We start from the raw sequence: 14,026 nt of genomic DNA, 5'->3' as shown, positions 1-14,026 counted from the left end.
AGTTATTTGCTTGCATGTAAATTGATTCCAATTCGATAGAGGAGGTTTATATTTTGATCACTTCGATATTCAACATATTGTAAAATCAACTAGAAATATAATTTGCTTTCATTATGCGGTTTGGGTGTAAACTGAATTTTCACAGTTCGTCATGCATTCAAATTTGATTAGAATTATGAAAGATTAATCCGTCAATATTTGAATAGGTTTGATTGTTCTAGAAATAGTCCTTTGAATAATTTAGAAAAATTCCCATGAATTAAGATTAAGTCTGATGTCTTAAATCTACTACTTGTTACATGAATTGTCTGGTACCTACGTGAGTCCTTGATCGAGTTTTTCCCAAATTGAATTTTAATCAAAAATTTCTGCTATGCTTTGAGTTGAATATTATTTACAATTTAATTTCTTAGTTTAAAATCCTGAAATCACTCTTATTAATTTGTCTAGATTAAGTAGGAATAATCATATTCTGGTAGTCATATTTATACAGTCCCTGTGGATTCGATATCTGGACCTTTGTCCACTTTATTATTACTTGACCTGGTGCGCTTGCCAATAGATTTTTATCAAACCGATTTTAGAGGTCATTATGGATTTTACGATTTGAATGCTCGAGGTGTGTCTTGGTTGGTTAGTCTAGCTTAGGGGCAACCACTTAACCATCATGCTTTCCTTGATTTCAAATCATATTTTCATCCTTTGAATTTGGGTTTTCAAGGACATTTTTTCATCTTTTGAGTTGAGTAAAGTTTAAAGAAGTTGAGTTATTCCTTTTCACTCTCGATTTAAGTGAATGTTTGTATTGATGTGAGTAAAGTAAAAGTTTGAAGTTGAATTAAAGTAAAGTTTTTGAATGAAGTGAGTTGATTGTGACGAGACGTGCAATCTCGGGCAGAAGATGCCTCGACTACTTGCCAATCAGACATGTAGTGTGCAACCGGGAGACATGTCAGCTCCCATGCTAAATTAGATGTGTAGTGTGCAGTTGGGAGATATCTTGGCTCCCCTAATTAGGCGTATTGTGTGCGACTGGGAGACATATCATCTCCCCTACCAAATTAGACGTATAGTGTGCGGCTGGGAGACATCTCGGCTCCCCTACCAAATAAGAGTAAAGGGGCAATGTGGCAACGGAAGAGATCTCTACGTCCTTGCCAGCATAGTCTTTTAGCCATTGATCGAAAAGAAAGAGGGTCACAATCGAGGAAATAAATTCACAGAGGAATTTTCAAAGTTAAAGTTAAACACTACAACAAATATAGTCATAGACAACACTATAAAGACAACTAATTTTTGCCAAAATTGTTGAATTTTACTCTTTAACAACGGTTTTAATGAAAACCGTTGTCTTTGATCATTTCTTCTTATAAAAATTAACGGCTTAAGGGTATTAGACAACGATTTTTAAATACTATTGTCTATTAGCGTTTTTTTTTATCTAGAACGATTATTATTCACCGTTGTCTTTATGCGTATTTTTTATGACAAAAGACAACGGATTTTATAAAATTGTTGTCTTTGTTTATTTATTAATTTTTTAATTAATATATTTTATTCATAAAATTATACACATATACTTATAAAAAAAGAGGGGAGAGAAAACCCTACCCAAACCCGTCGCCCCCTCTTTCAAATCTCTTTATCTTCATCTTCAACCTTGAGCGTCGTGGCCACCGCGATGTCTCTGCCTCAGATTTCCGCCGCTTGCTCTGCCGTGGAGTCTTCTCTTGGGAGGCACAGCCCCGAAAAACATAGATGGTTTTTCTCCATTACTTACCGAATCTAATTTGCGGGACCTTTGGATTAGATGACTCCTCGCCTCATTCAGCTCCGAGGAAACACTTTACTAACGGATGGATCGATATCGTTGCTTTGGAAAATGATTCGGAGCTTGCAGGTGAGATTATGTTTGCAAAGATTGATTTGGTCTCGTATTGATTTTGTATTCATGTGTCGACGAGCTGAATTTGTAAAGTTTTCGGAAATCTAAGTTTATGGCTTTACTCGCTTTGTAGAGATATGATTGTGTACGAAGATCGGATTTATGGTGATATTTTGATACTTTTATTAATTATTAATTTTAGATATTTTCTTTTTGGAACTTTTAAAGTATTTTTGCATTATAGTAATCGTTGTTGCTATGGAGAAGCAAAAATGGAGTCCAAATTTCAATTTCTACTATTTGTAGCTCTACTTGTCTGTATTCTAGTAGCCAAAGGATGGGAAATCGATGGTCATCTCATCATTTGCAGAATTGCTCAGGTTTCAGTTTTGGACTAGCCTTTCCTCGCTATTATTTTTTATGACGTGCCATGTTGCTAGCTACAAGGTATTCATTTCTTGTTAATGATTTTCCCATATTGGTTGCAGCCTAGGCTAAGCGAAGCAGCGGCGGATGCAGTGTCGTGGCTTTTGCCGGCCTACGCGGGTGGTGATCTTGCCAGCGTGTGCTTGTGGGCGGATCACATGAAGTTCCGGTATCACTGGTTGTTGGCTCTTCATTACATCGACACTCCCAATGATCTCTACACATATCAATACAACAGTGGGTCTATAAAAAAAAATTCTTGCTCGTTTTTGAAAGAGTGGGTGCCCGGTTAGCCAACTTGTGGCTAAGGGCTTTTGTGACTCTATGTATAAACAATCTTTGTTTAATATAATTTACATTCATTAATGGCATTTTCTTTGTCTTTCTTCATATTGTTATATTGTGATATACTATTGATGTTTTGATAAAGACCTTGAATATACTATAGTGTAAGTAAGATGAGATAGTGAATAAAGAGAGATCACTATTATGAAACACATCTTATAGTCACTGTATATTCTAAACAATTCCTAGTCAATTGAGCTGTCCGCTAATAAGGATAAGGATCGCTCGAGATTGAGACTAGCATTTGTGATGCCAAGTACCACATTTCATTGGTAATGGACATGGAGATGTTCAAAGCATGCAAATGGATATTCATATGATAAATGATCGAACTACCCTATTCGGATTTTCCAAGTGGTTATCACTTATCGAGTGGATAAAGTTCGCGGTTTTGGTTCTACACCATTAGTCCTTACACTTTGAAACATCATTGAGACTCTATATGCTAGTACTGTACTTTGACTCGTTTACCGACTCTATTGGGGTCATCAGGTGTCGGGATTGGGTACAGTTACGACACATATAGGAGTCGATGCTTTGTTGTCAAGGATTCACCACATACTTGCGAGTGTGGATATCCTATGCGATCTGAGGAGATATTAGTGTGACGAATCTCTGGCCAGAGTACATGATGCGTTTTCGGTTACTCGGTTTTCCTAGTAACACATGTGATGTCACTATTTGATCTCCAAGATGTAATGCATAGTTATCGAATCTCGAATGACTCTCGATGCACCAATGGTTGTTGATTTGATCGGGATATATGGATGAAGGGACCGTACTATACGCTAACCAAAATCTATTGGTTCTTGCAGGCACTATCAGTGATACCTATGGAATCATGGGGCGATGTTGCTAGAAGCTCTTACCATGATTCGTTGGGCATGTCGGAAATTGTTGTTCCGAGTCACAAGGAGTTGTGAGCCCACGGCTAGCTGTATCCCTGAACCATTGAGGGTCACAGAAGTAATTTATTACTAAACCCAATTGAGATAGTTAAATTTAAAGAGTTAAATTTAATGAAATAGAAGTTGGACTTCTTAACTAAAAGGGAGTGGAACTTCCTAAAATGACATAGGGATGGACATTTTTGGAAATCACTGAATTCAGATTCAGAAAAATTATCTTGACTTTAAAAGATGCAGAAATGGTTTCTGTGTACATTGGTAAAATCAGTTTATCAATAAGTGTCACGATGAATTTTAAATTAATTTCTATAATAACAGGCTTGGCTTGTTGGGCTTAAGTTATGGATTATGGGCCCTAAGGAGTTAGAGTCCTAATATAATCATAACTTAATCTAGTCTAGAAATTATCTATAAATATATGAGTAGTGTTCGAAAATCATAAGAATTCCATCTTGAAATTTTTGAAAATCACTCATAATATTCAAGGGGAATTTTCGAATTCCTCTGTCCCTTTCGAGAAAATTCGGTCTGTGATTTTTGTGAAAAATTACATTCCGAATTAACAGATCAAATCTGTTTATTCTCTTCGATAAACATCTGATTGATTTCTAGTGCAATCAATCAGAGGGTTTCTGTTTTCTGTTCGTAGACCTGATTCCGGAGATTGATCGTGAGGCCATCGGTTCCCTGGATATACAAGAAGAGCAGATTAAATTCTGTTGGTGTCCATAATAAAGTCATTGCTTGAAGAGGTAAAAATTTAATTGTGATTTTATTTTTACTTGCATAATTTAATCGTAAAGTTTTGATACCCATGATATGGAATCGTTCCATATATAAAAATAAAATTTTTAAACTTCCGCTGCACCGGGTAACAATTATTAATTGATCTGAACATGTTTTTCCAACAGTGGTATCAGAGCCAGGTTGCTCAGATCAAACGATTAAATTAATCGATTGTACAAAATATTTGGCCTCGGTTTTTTGAAAACAAAACGAATTTTAAAAATTAAAATTTTTACGGAACAGGGGCATCGGGGCAGCGATCGTCGCTGCCCCTGAACGCTGCCCAGGGCAGCGCACGGGCAGCGACGAAGCTGCCCGCCTCCACGTGGGCAGCCTTGTCCCACGTGGAGGAGGGGGTTGCCCGGGAATGTCCCGGGCAGTACGGGAAAATTAAAATTCATTTTTTAATTAAAATTTTAAAATTTTGAAATTTTGAAATTCTAGTTTTTGGTCCGATCGAAAATTGTTTTTGATTGGTTCACGAGGCATCAGATCGAATTGTTCGAGTACGAAATTTTTAAAATTGATTTTTGTATAAATTTGAATTTTTGGAAAATTTATAAATTTTATTCGTTAAATTAGATTTTATAAAATCAATTATTTTGGTTCAATTGATGATAAGCTATGATCTTATGAAAGGATAAGATGAAATTTGATTTTATCTTTTAATTATGATGTCATTGCATGTTATCCAATTATTTAATTATTGAATTATTTATTGGATAAGGGATGATCGATTGCCATGACCAATGTTTTAGGTGTATGTTAGGTAATTTAAATTTGGTTTTATTGTTGTTGGATTTTATTAATGGGCTTGGTTTATAGCCCAATTTGAATTGTCATTTGTAATAAAAAATGGGCTTTGTTTATGGCCCGTTCCCACCCCTTAAATATGTATCCCCTACTTGTCATCGAAATTTATTGTAAATTTGTTAGACTTAGTGGGAGATAAAGATTTGAAGACAACGGTGGGCCCAACAAACGATAAAGACCGAAGAAATGTAAATGGAAGCTCAATGTAATAGGATTGCATTGCATACTTTCATATCACCTAGGATTGGACTTAGACTCGTGATTGGCAACCACAGGTCGATTAGATAATGGGATCGATCACCCTTAAATAATATATGATATTATTGATGTATGCATGTTTAGACTAAATTGTATGAATTCCGCAAGCATACATAAATTGCATGATGAGACAAATTTTAAAAAAAATTAAAAATCCCTCATTTTAAATATGATTTAAAATTGATATCAAGATTTATAAAAGGAAATTTAAAATATTGTTTAAATGTTCCTACCTTCCACAACGATCAATGTATGAGATGCTACCCGCGGATACGGTCCGGCTCATATTATTGGGGTGGCCCGTTCGTCGGAAAGCTGTACATTGGATCGACACATGTTGTATGTTGGGTGGAACTCCCATGGGATTGGCTCTTATTATTGGGGGATCCACATGGCGACCGTCCATCACAACTTAATATTGATGGGTTATCTTGACATGTCACAATAAACGGCGTCATATTATTGGGCCCTTATTGGACATAAGGTAAAAACATGGGGTTTACTTTGGAAGTAATTGGGCTCTACCTTTTGAAAATTATGATTGGCTGATATTATTCGGGACTATGATTTGTCAATTGGACTCCATGTTCCCATTAAGGAAAGGAGTTTTCCGTTTTCACTAGAGGGTAGTGAAATCGTTAAAATAGTGGGAGTGTAATTCATAAAATTAAAATTCTCCATATTTTATGTCTTAGTAAATTAATTAAACAATCATCGATTATTGTCTGTTTCATCTCAGTATATCATTATGATGAATCTTCGTAATCCACATGTTTCAATTCTCGAACAAAACAAACTTTCTGGCACAACTATATGGAATGGTTCAATAAGTTAAGATTGTCCAGAGTTCGGAAAATATTTTTTAAGTGTTAGAAAAGGCTTCTCCGAAAATAGCCCCGGCTGATGTAACTGCCGAAAGGTTGGCCGAACTAGAAAAATGGTTGGACCATGATCTCAAGGCCAAATGTTACATGCAAAATTGGACAAGTCTAAAAAAGTTTGTCATCATTGCAAGAAACCCGGTCTTTGGAAACGTAACTGCAAAGGGTATGTTTTACATTGAAATAAATGTTTACTTAATACTACTTCTTGGGTATTGGATACTAGATGTAGATCTCACATTTGCAATGAGTTGCAAATGATGACAAGAAGTAATAAGCTTAGGAAAGGTGAGACCCAGCTAAGACTCGGAAATGGTTCTAGAGTTGAAGCCCATGCTATAGGAGACATTTATTTAGTTTTGCAGAACGATTTTAAGTTATTTTTGAGAGACGTTTTATTTGTGCCAGATTCAATTAAAAACATTATTTCTATTTCTATGCTTGATAGAAATGGTTTTTCTTGTAATTTTGTGAATGGGATTTGCAATATTTACAAGAATTAATGTTTGATTGGAAATAGACAACTTGAAAATGATCTATATAACTTAAAATTAAAATAAGTTCCAATTAATTATGTTGATAAGCCGGTAACAACAAATAAAAGGAAAAACGATAGTCAAAACCCGGCAAAACCTTTGGCATGCTAGGCTAGGTCATATTTCCTCAAGGAGGATGAACAAGCTAGTGAGAGAGGGCATGTTTGATATGTCTGATATTAACTCTCCACCTACTTGTGAGTCCTGTCTAAAAGGAAAAATGACTAAATCTCCTTTCAAAGGGAAGCCTGAGCGTAGTCAAAATCTGTTGGATTTGATCCATACAGATATTTGTGGACCATTTAGTATCGGTACTAAATTTGGCCACACCTACTTCATTACCTTTACTGATGATTATTCTAGGTATGGGTATTTATATTTAATGAAATATAAGTCTGAATCATTTGAAAAGTTCAAAGAATTCAAGGCTGAAGTAGAAAACAAACAAGGTAGAAGTATTAAAGCACTTCGATCGGATCGAGGTGGAGAATACTTAAGTACCGAGTTTTTGAGCTATCTAAAAGAGAATGGGGTTCTCTCTCAGTGGACTCCTCATATGACACCTCAGCTGAATGGTGTCTCGGAGCGTCGCAATCGAACTTTGTTGGACATGATTCGATCTATGATGAGCTTCACTGAGCTCCCACCTTTGTTTTGGGGATATGCGCTTGAAACGGCGGTATTGTTGTTGAACAATGTCCACACTAAAGCAGTAGATAAAACTCAATACGAGTTATGGAATGGCAAAGCTCCTAAGTATTCGTACTTAAGAATTTGGGGATGTCCTGCTTACGTGAAGCAGACAATGGGAGATAAGTTGGATAGTCAATCCACCTTATGTTATTTTGTAGGATATTCGAAGAATTCAATCGGATATTATTTCTATCATCCTTATGAGACAAAAGTGTTTGTTTCGAGGAATTCCACCTTCATGGAGAAGGAGTTCTTATTAGATAAGAAAGGCAAGATGATGGAACTCGAAGAAATTCGAGAAGAACCCGAGATACAAAATAACGACCACACACCTCAAGAACCTTCAACGGACACGCCTATATCTAGGAGATCCGAGAGGACTTCTAGACCTCCTATTCGATATGGTCTTCTTCTTGAAGGGGATCAAAGTGAACCCGACATTGGATGTGATCTAAGAAACTTCAAGGAAGCAATTTCTGATGCGGATTCTAATTTATGGCTTGAAGCTATGCAGTCGGAAATAGACTCGATGCATACAAACCAAGTTTGGTCTTTAGTAGATTCTCCCGATGGAAATGTTCCAATAGGGTGTAAATGGATCTACAAGAGAAAACTTGGGCATGATGGTAAGGTACTTACCTACAAGGCACGATTGGTAGCAAAAGGTTATACTCAAATACAAGGAGTTGACTATGAGGAAACCTTTTCACCAGTCGCAATGTTCAAGTCCATAAGAATCCTTATTGCCATAGCAGCATGGTATGACTATGAGATATGGCAAATGAATGTGAAGACTGCATTTCTTAATGGAAACATTAAGGAAGAAATCTATATGATGCAGCCCGAGGGATTCACATCCATGGGAAGCGAGCATAAGGTATGCAAGCTTCAGAGATCAATTTATGGTATCAAACAAGCATCAAGAAGTTGGAACCAGAAATTTGATGAAACAATAAAGGACTTTGGTTTCATCAAAAACCCGGAGGAACCGTGCGTGTACAAGAAAGTAGTTAAGGATGCGGTGACGTTCTTAGTGCTTTATGTTGATGACATCCTACACATTGGGAATTATGTAGGGATGTTGCAGTCAACAAAGATATAGTTATCAGGTATATTCTCGATGAAGGATTTGGGTGAGGCATCCTATATTCTAGGGATACAGATCTATAGATATAGATCTAAGAGAATGATAGGACTCACTCAAGCAACCTACATCGACACCATATTGAAAAGGTTTTCTATGGATGAGTCCAAGAGAGGACATCTACCTATGTGTCATGGAGTTTCTCTATCCAAGTCTATGTGTCCCAAGACTGACAAAGAGATAGAGAAAATGACACACATACCATATGCGTCAGCCATAGGTAGTATTATGTATGGGATGATATCTACCAGACCGGATGTAGCCTTTGCTCTGAGTGTCACGAGCAGATATCAGGCCAACCCCAGTCAAATGCATTGGAAAGCCGTGAAGGATATTCTTAAGTACTTGAGAAGGACTAAGAATATATTCGTGGTTTATGGAGGAAGAGAATTGAAATTGGAAGGCTATACTGACTCTAGCTTCCAAAGCGACGTGGATGACTCGAAGTCAACCTCTGGATTTGTATTCATGCTCAATGGCGGTGCTGTCTCTTGGAAGAGTTCCAAGCAAGACACCACAGCGGATTCCACCACTGAGGCAGAATACATTGAAGCATCAGCTGCTCCTAAAGAGGCCGTTTGGATGAGGAATTTCGTCCAAGAGTTGGGCGTAATTCCTGAAGCTGTTGGTCCAGTTCCGGTGTACTGCGACAACACTGGTGCCATTGCTCAGGCAAAGGAACCAAGGTCTCATCAAAGATCCAAACACATACTGAGGAAATACCACATCATCCGGGATATTGTGGAAAGAGGAGACATCACTGTCGAGAGAGTGGCCTCTACAGACAATATCGTTGATCCACTTACTAAGCCCTTGCCAGGACCATTGTTTGACAAACATCGCGAAGCAATGAGATTACGTAGTATGACTAGTTGGCTTTAGGGCAAGTGGGAGATTGAAAGAGTGGGTGCCCGGTTAGCCAACTTGTGGCTAAGGGTTTTTGTGATTCTATGTATAAACAATCTTTGTTTAATATAATTTACATTCATTAATGGCATTTTCTTTGTCTTTCTTCATATTGTTATATTGTGATATACTATTGATGTTTTGATAAAGACCTTGAATATAATATAGTGTAAGTAAGATGAGATAGTGAATAAAGAGAGATCACTATTATGAAACACATCTTATAGTCACTGTATATTCTAAACAGTTCCTAGTCAATTGAGCCGTCCGCTAATAAGGATAAAGATCGCTCGAGATTGAGACTAGCATTTGTGATGTCAAGTACCACGTTTCATTGGTAATGGACATGGAGATGTTCAAAGCATTCAAAATGGATATTCATATGATGAATGATCGAACTACCCTATTCGGACTTTCCAAGTGGTTATCACTTATCGAGTGGATAAAGTCCGCGGTTTTGGTTGTACACCATTAGTCCTTACTACTTGAAACATCATTGAGACTCTATATGCTAGTACTGTACTTTGACTCGTTTACCGACTCTATTGGGGTCATCAGGTGTCGGGATTGGGTACAGTTACGACACATATAGGAGTCGATGCTTTGTTGTCAAGGATTCACCACATACTTGCGAGTGTGGATATCCTATGCGATCTGAGGAGATATTAGTGTGACAAATCTCTGGCCAGAGTACATGATGTGTTTTAGGTTACTCGGTTTTCCTAGTAACACATGCGATGTCACTATTTGATCTCCAAGATGTAATGCATAGTTATCGAATCTCGAACGACTTTCGATGCACCAATGGTTGTTGATTCAATCAAGATATATGGATGAAGGGACCGTACTGTACGCTAACCAAAATCTACTGGTTCTTGCAGGCACTATCAGTGATACCTAGGAAATCAAGGGGCGATGTTGCTAGACTCTCTTACCATGATTCGTTGGGCAAGTCGGAAATTGTTGTTCCGAGTCACAAGGAGTTGTGAGCCCACGGCTAGCTGTATCCCTGAACCATTGAGGGTCACACAAGTAATGGATTACTAAACCCCGTTGAGATAGTTAAATTTAATGAAAGAAAAGTTGGACTTCTTAACTAAAAGGGAGTGGAATTTCCTAAATTGACATAGGGATGGACATTTTTGAAAATCACTGAATTCAGATTCAGAAAAATTATCTTGACTTTAAAAGATGCAGAAATGGTTTCTGTATTCATTGATAAAATCAGTTTATCAATAAGAGTCACGATGAATTTTAAATTAATTTATATAATAACAGGCTTGGCTTGTTGGGCTTAAGTTATGGATTATAGGCCCTAAGGAGTTAGAGTCCTAATATAATAATAACTTAATCTAGTCTAGAAATTATCTATAAATATATGAGTAGTGTTCGAAAATCATAAGAATTCCATCTTGAAATTTTCGAAAATCACTCATAATATTCAAGGGGAATTTTCGAATTCCTCTGTCCCTTTTGAGAAAATTCGGTCTGTGATTTTTGTGAATAATTACATTCCGAATTAACAGATCAAATCTGTTTATTCTCTTCGATAAACATCTGATTGATTTCTAGTGCAATCAATCAGAGGGTTTCTATTTTCTGTTCGTGGACCTAATTCCGGAGATTGATCGTGAAGCCATCGGTTCCCGGGATATACAAGAAGAGCAAATTAAATTCTATTGGTGTCCATAATCAAGCCGTTGCTTGAAGAGGTAAAAATTTAATTGTGATTTTATTTTTTCTTGCATAATTTAATCGTAAAGTTTTGATACCCATGATATGGAATCGTTCCATATATAAAAATAAAATTTTTAAACTTCCGCTGCACCGGGTATCAATTCTTAATTGATCTGAACACGTTTTTCCAACAGTTTTCATGTTTCTTCTCTTACTTATATCAAAATTTAAAAGTTTAAACAATGTTATATAATGTTACAACTCAGGGGACTGCAAAGATGAAGAAGGCATACAGGACAGATGCATGGCAGGCGCGATAAAAAATTATACTATCCATCTTCTCAGCTACTACGTCTCAATGTAATGCATCGGTTTCTTGAATGGTTTTAGTTCTCCTTCTCTGCCTTTATTATAATGATAATAATCATTTGCATTATCCTGTGGCAGACTTCAGTACGACATCCAACATATACTTGGGTGAATCAGATCTTTACCTTTTGATAATTTGAGAAAATTGGATCCCCCAAACTGTGGGCTTCTTGATGAATTACTGGCACAACACTTTTTCAAGGCTTTCCAATGCTGGTGATGCCATTTTATATTATCATATTTTGAGCTAATGGATTTTATCTTATGAATTTGTTATTTAGATTAATGGAACCACAATATTTCTCCCGGTAGGTTTTGTGATTTTTGAGAAACTAGAATAATATTGATTCATGTGTCTACTAACATATAATTTTTTATGTGTAATTAATTCCATAAATATCTGATGAATTTTTTTTGGGGTACATAAATGGTTGACATGGTTTCGGTCCTTGTCAAGTTGCTTACTTGGATTACTTTCAATCACGTTGTGCTACCAATCGCATTCTTCTTTCTTAACTACTGTTCATCTATCAGTCAATTACTCCTTTTGTAGCAAATCTATTCTCATCTGGTAAAATGTCCTATCACAGCTTATGGTGTTGATATGCTGAGTATGATCGGCTATATCTATGCAAGACAAGCTGTGAAAGAACTTGGGAAGAAGGTAATCAATTTGGGTACTGTGCCATTTATTGCCGAGTGGTTCAGAAATAAAGGACATTTCATCAAATCCAAAGTAACTGCTGCAACAGGTTAGTCTAGTCTCTATGGAATTTAATTTTCTAGGCCTCATTGCCTGTATCAAGTACACTTTGTTTTTTATGTTAATGGGTATGTAGATCAGATTTACTCTTCAAAGCTGGCACCTTAAAAATCTGTTGCTCGAGGCTTTTCGGGATGATGTTTTTCAATGGAGTCAAGAACTAATCTCTAGTTTTGACTAATTTATTGTGTGAAGGCATACTATCTAAAAATGGCCAAACAGTGAGCAAACTATGAAATACATTTAAGAAATTGTTTCTCAAAAGCTTGTATGTTGTTTGAGCCCAAGAAGAATGTGTATTTAGGTTTTTAGTTCTAACACTATTCTATATGGTATTACGTAATTTTATAGGAAACTTGTAATATGGTATATGGATAGAAAAATCACTAAAATTGTGCTACATCTTCTTGGGAGGAGCTTCTTAGTGTGCACGGGTTTTTTCGATGAGCCTTATCATCACTTTCCTTCATTTCTGACATAAAATTCATCCTTATGTGCAATTGCTTTAATTCAACTACAAGAAGATTTGAAACGGCAGCTCAGCGATGAAGGAAATTACACGGAGGAGGAACTTGAGGTATACATGCAATCACACAAGAAGCTAATGATCGACTCCCTCTGGAAGCTCAATGTGGATGATATTGAGAATACGATATCTCGTGTTTGTCAGATGGTTTTTTTTGGAGTAGCACCTTTTTTGCAACAATTTTCTATTGAAATTTGATGGTTGCCACTAATTTATGTGCTCCTTAGGTTCTTCAAGACAACAGTGCAAAGAAAGAGGAGCTCCGACTGCGAGCAAAGGGCTTAAAAACCCTTGGAAAAAATTTCCTAAGTAAGAGATTCCATGAAATCTGAAGCCTTGCCAATTTCCTCTTGGGTTTTTGTTGATTATGGGAGATGGATATGACTTGATTTTTTCTTGTTCTTCAGAAAGTGAAGTCAAGTAATGGAAATGAGAATGTAAGCATGTCAAGTGACCCACTCCACAAACTGAGAGGAAATGAACCAAATACTAATGCTGCTTCTTGGAACACACCAGCTGAATCTTCAAATAATGAAGAATTCTTGTACAATGCATATTCATACCAGGTGCGGCCTTTCCCTTCCTCTCCCTTCTCACCACCTCTCCTATCCCCTTGATGAAGGTTTTCTGTTGAGCTTGTCTCATTCTGACAATTCTAATGATTGGATAATTACATTGAACATACACTAAAATTAGGTTTGAGTAAACAATTTCTACTTTTCCAACATTTTAATTATCAACGTTGTTAGAATATAAAAATTCGCATTTACAAGACTCCCGATTGATGTATTTGCACCAGTAGAGATATCATAAGATCTTGGACATTGATGTTACTTTTGCTCTCAACTAACTAATGCTTCGAGGTTTAAATGTTTGGAAGTGCAGACTTGGTCTATATGCGCAAAATCCATTCTAATGTAATAATTTATCTAAGGGTGGTGCGTAGTGGTAAAAGGCACAGAACATTTTTGAGGTGTATGGAAAGTAATAAATTAAATGTACGATCATATTTACTTGGTACCTTCATGCACACCTAGTTATATAGAAGCTATACTTCCCCCTCATGCATCTATTAATCCAAACATGATTTTGTCAGAAATATAATGCATA

General features: G+C 36.5%; 1 protein-coding gene across 1 annotated transcript; it reads left to right on the top strand.

Annotated features, from left to right (window-relative positions):
- Positions 1–1,681: 1,681 nt before the first annotated feature.
- LOC140860837 (chaperone protein dnaJ 10-like) lies at positions 1,682–13,533 on the top strand. Its single transcript, XM_073263845.1, has 7 exons — positions 1,682–1,761; positions 2,130–2,265; positions 2,374–2,548; positions 12,218–12,379; positions 12,885–13,063; positions 13,144–13,216; positions 13,316–13,533. Exons 1-7 carry the CDS (start codon positions 1,682–1,684, stop codon positions 13,531–13,533), a joined length of 1,023 nt encoding a protein of 340 aa, XP_073119946.1.
- The last annotated feature ends 493 nt before the right edge of the window (positions 13,534–14,026 follow it).

The sequence above is a fragment of the Henckelia pumila genome, chromosome 1 (assembly GCF_033568475.1).
Source record: "Henckelia pumila isolate YLH828 chromosome 1, ASM3356847v2, whole genome shotgun sequence".
Taxonomy (NCBI): Eukaryota; Viridiplantae; Streptophyta; class Magnoliopsida; order Lamiales; family Gesneriaceae; genus Henckelia; species Henckelia pumila.
The sequence above is the reverse complement of the archived record's forward strand: the minus strand, read 5'-3'. Positions and strand labels throughout refer to the sequence as shown.

What these genes read in the sequence shown, in the direction of transcription:
- LOC140860837 (XM_073263845.1), top strand. Translation starts at nt 1,682, where the DNA reads ATGTCTCTGCCTCAGATTTCCGCCGCTTGCTCTGCCGTGGAGTCTTCT. An exon ending in AGCCCCGAAAAACATAGATG is followed by an intron (nt 1,762 to 2,129) that starts GTTTTTCTCCAT and finishes TTTGCATTATAG; the next exon opens with TAATCGTTGTTGCTATGGAG. An exon ending in CAAAGTAACTGCTGCAACAG is followed by an intron (nt 12,380 to 12,884) that starts GTTAGTCTAGTC and finishes ATTCATCCTTAT; the next exon opens with GTGCAATTGCTTTAATTCAA.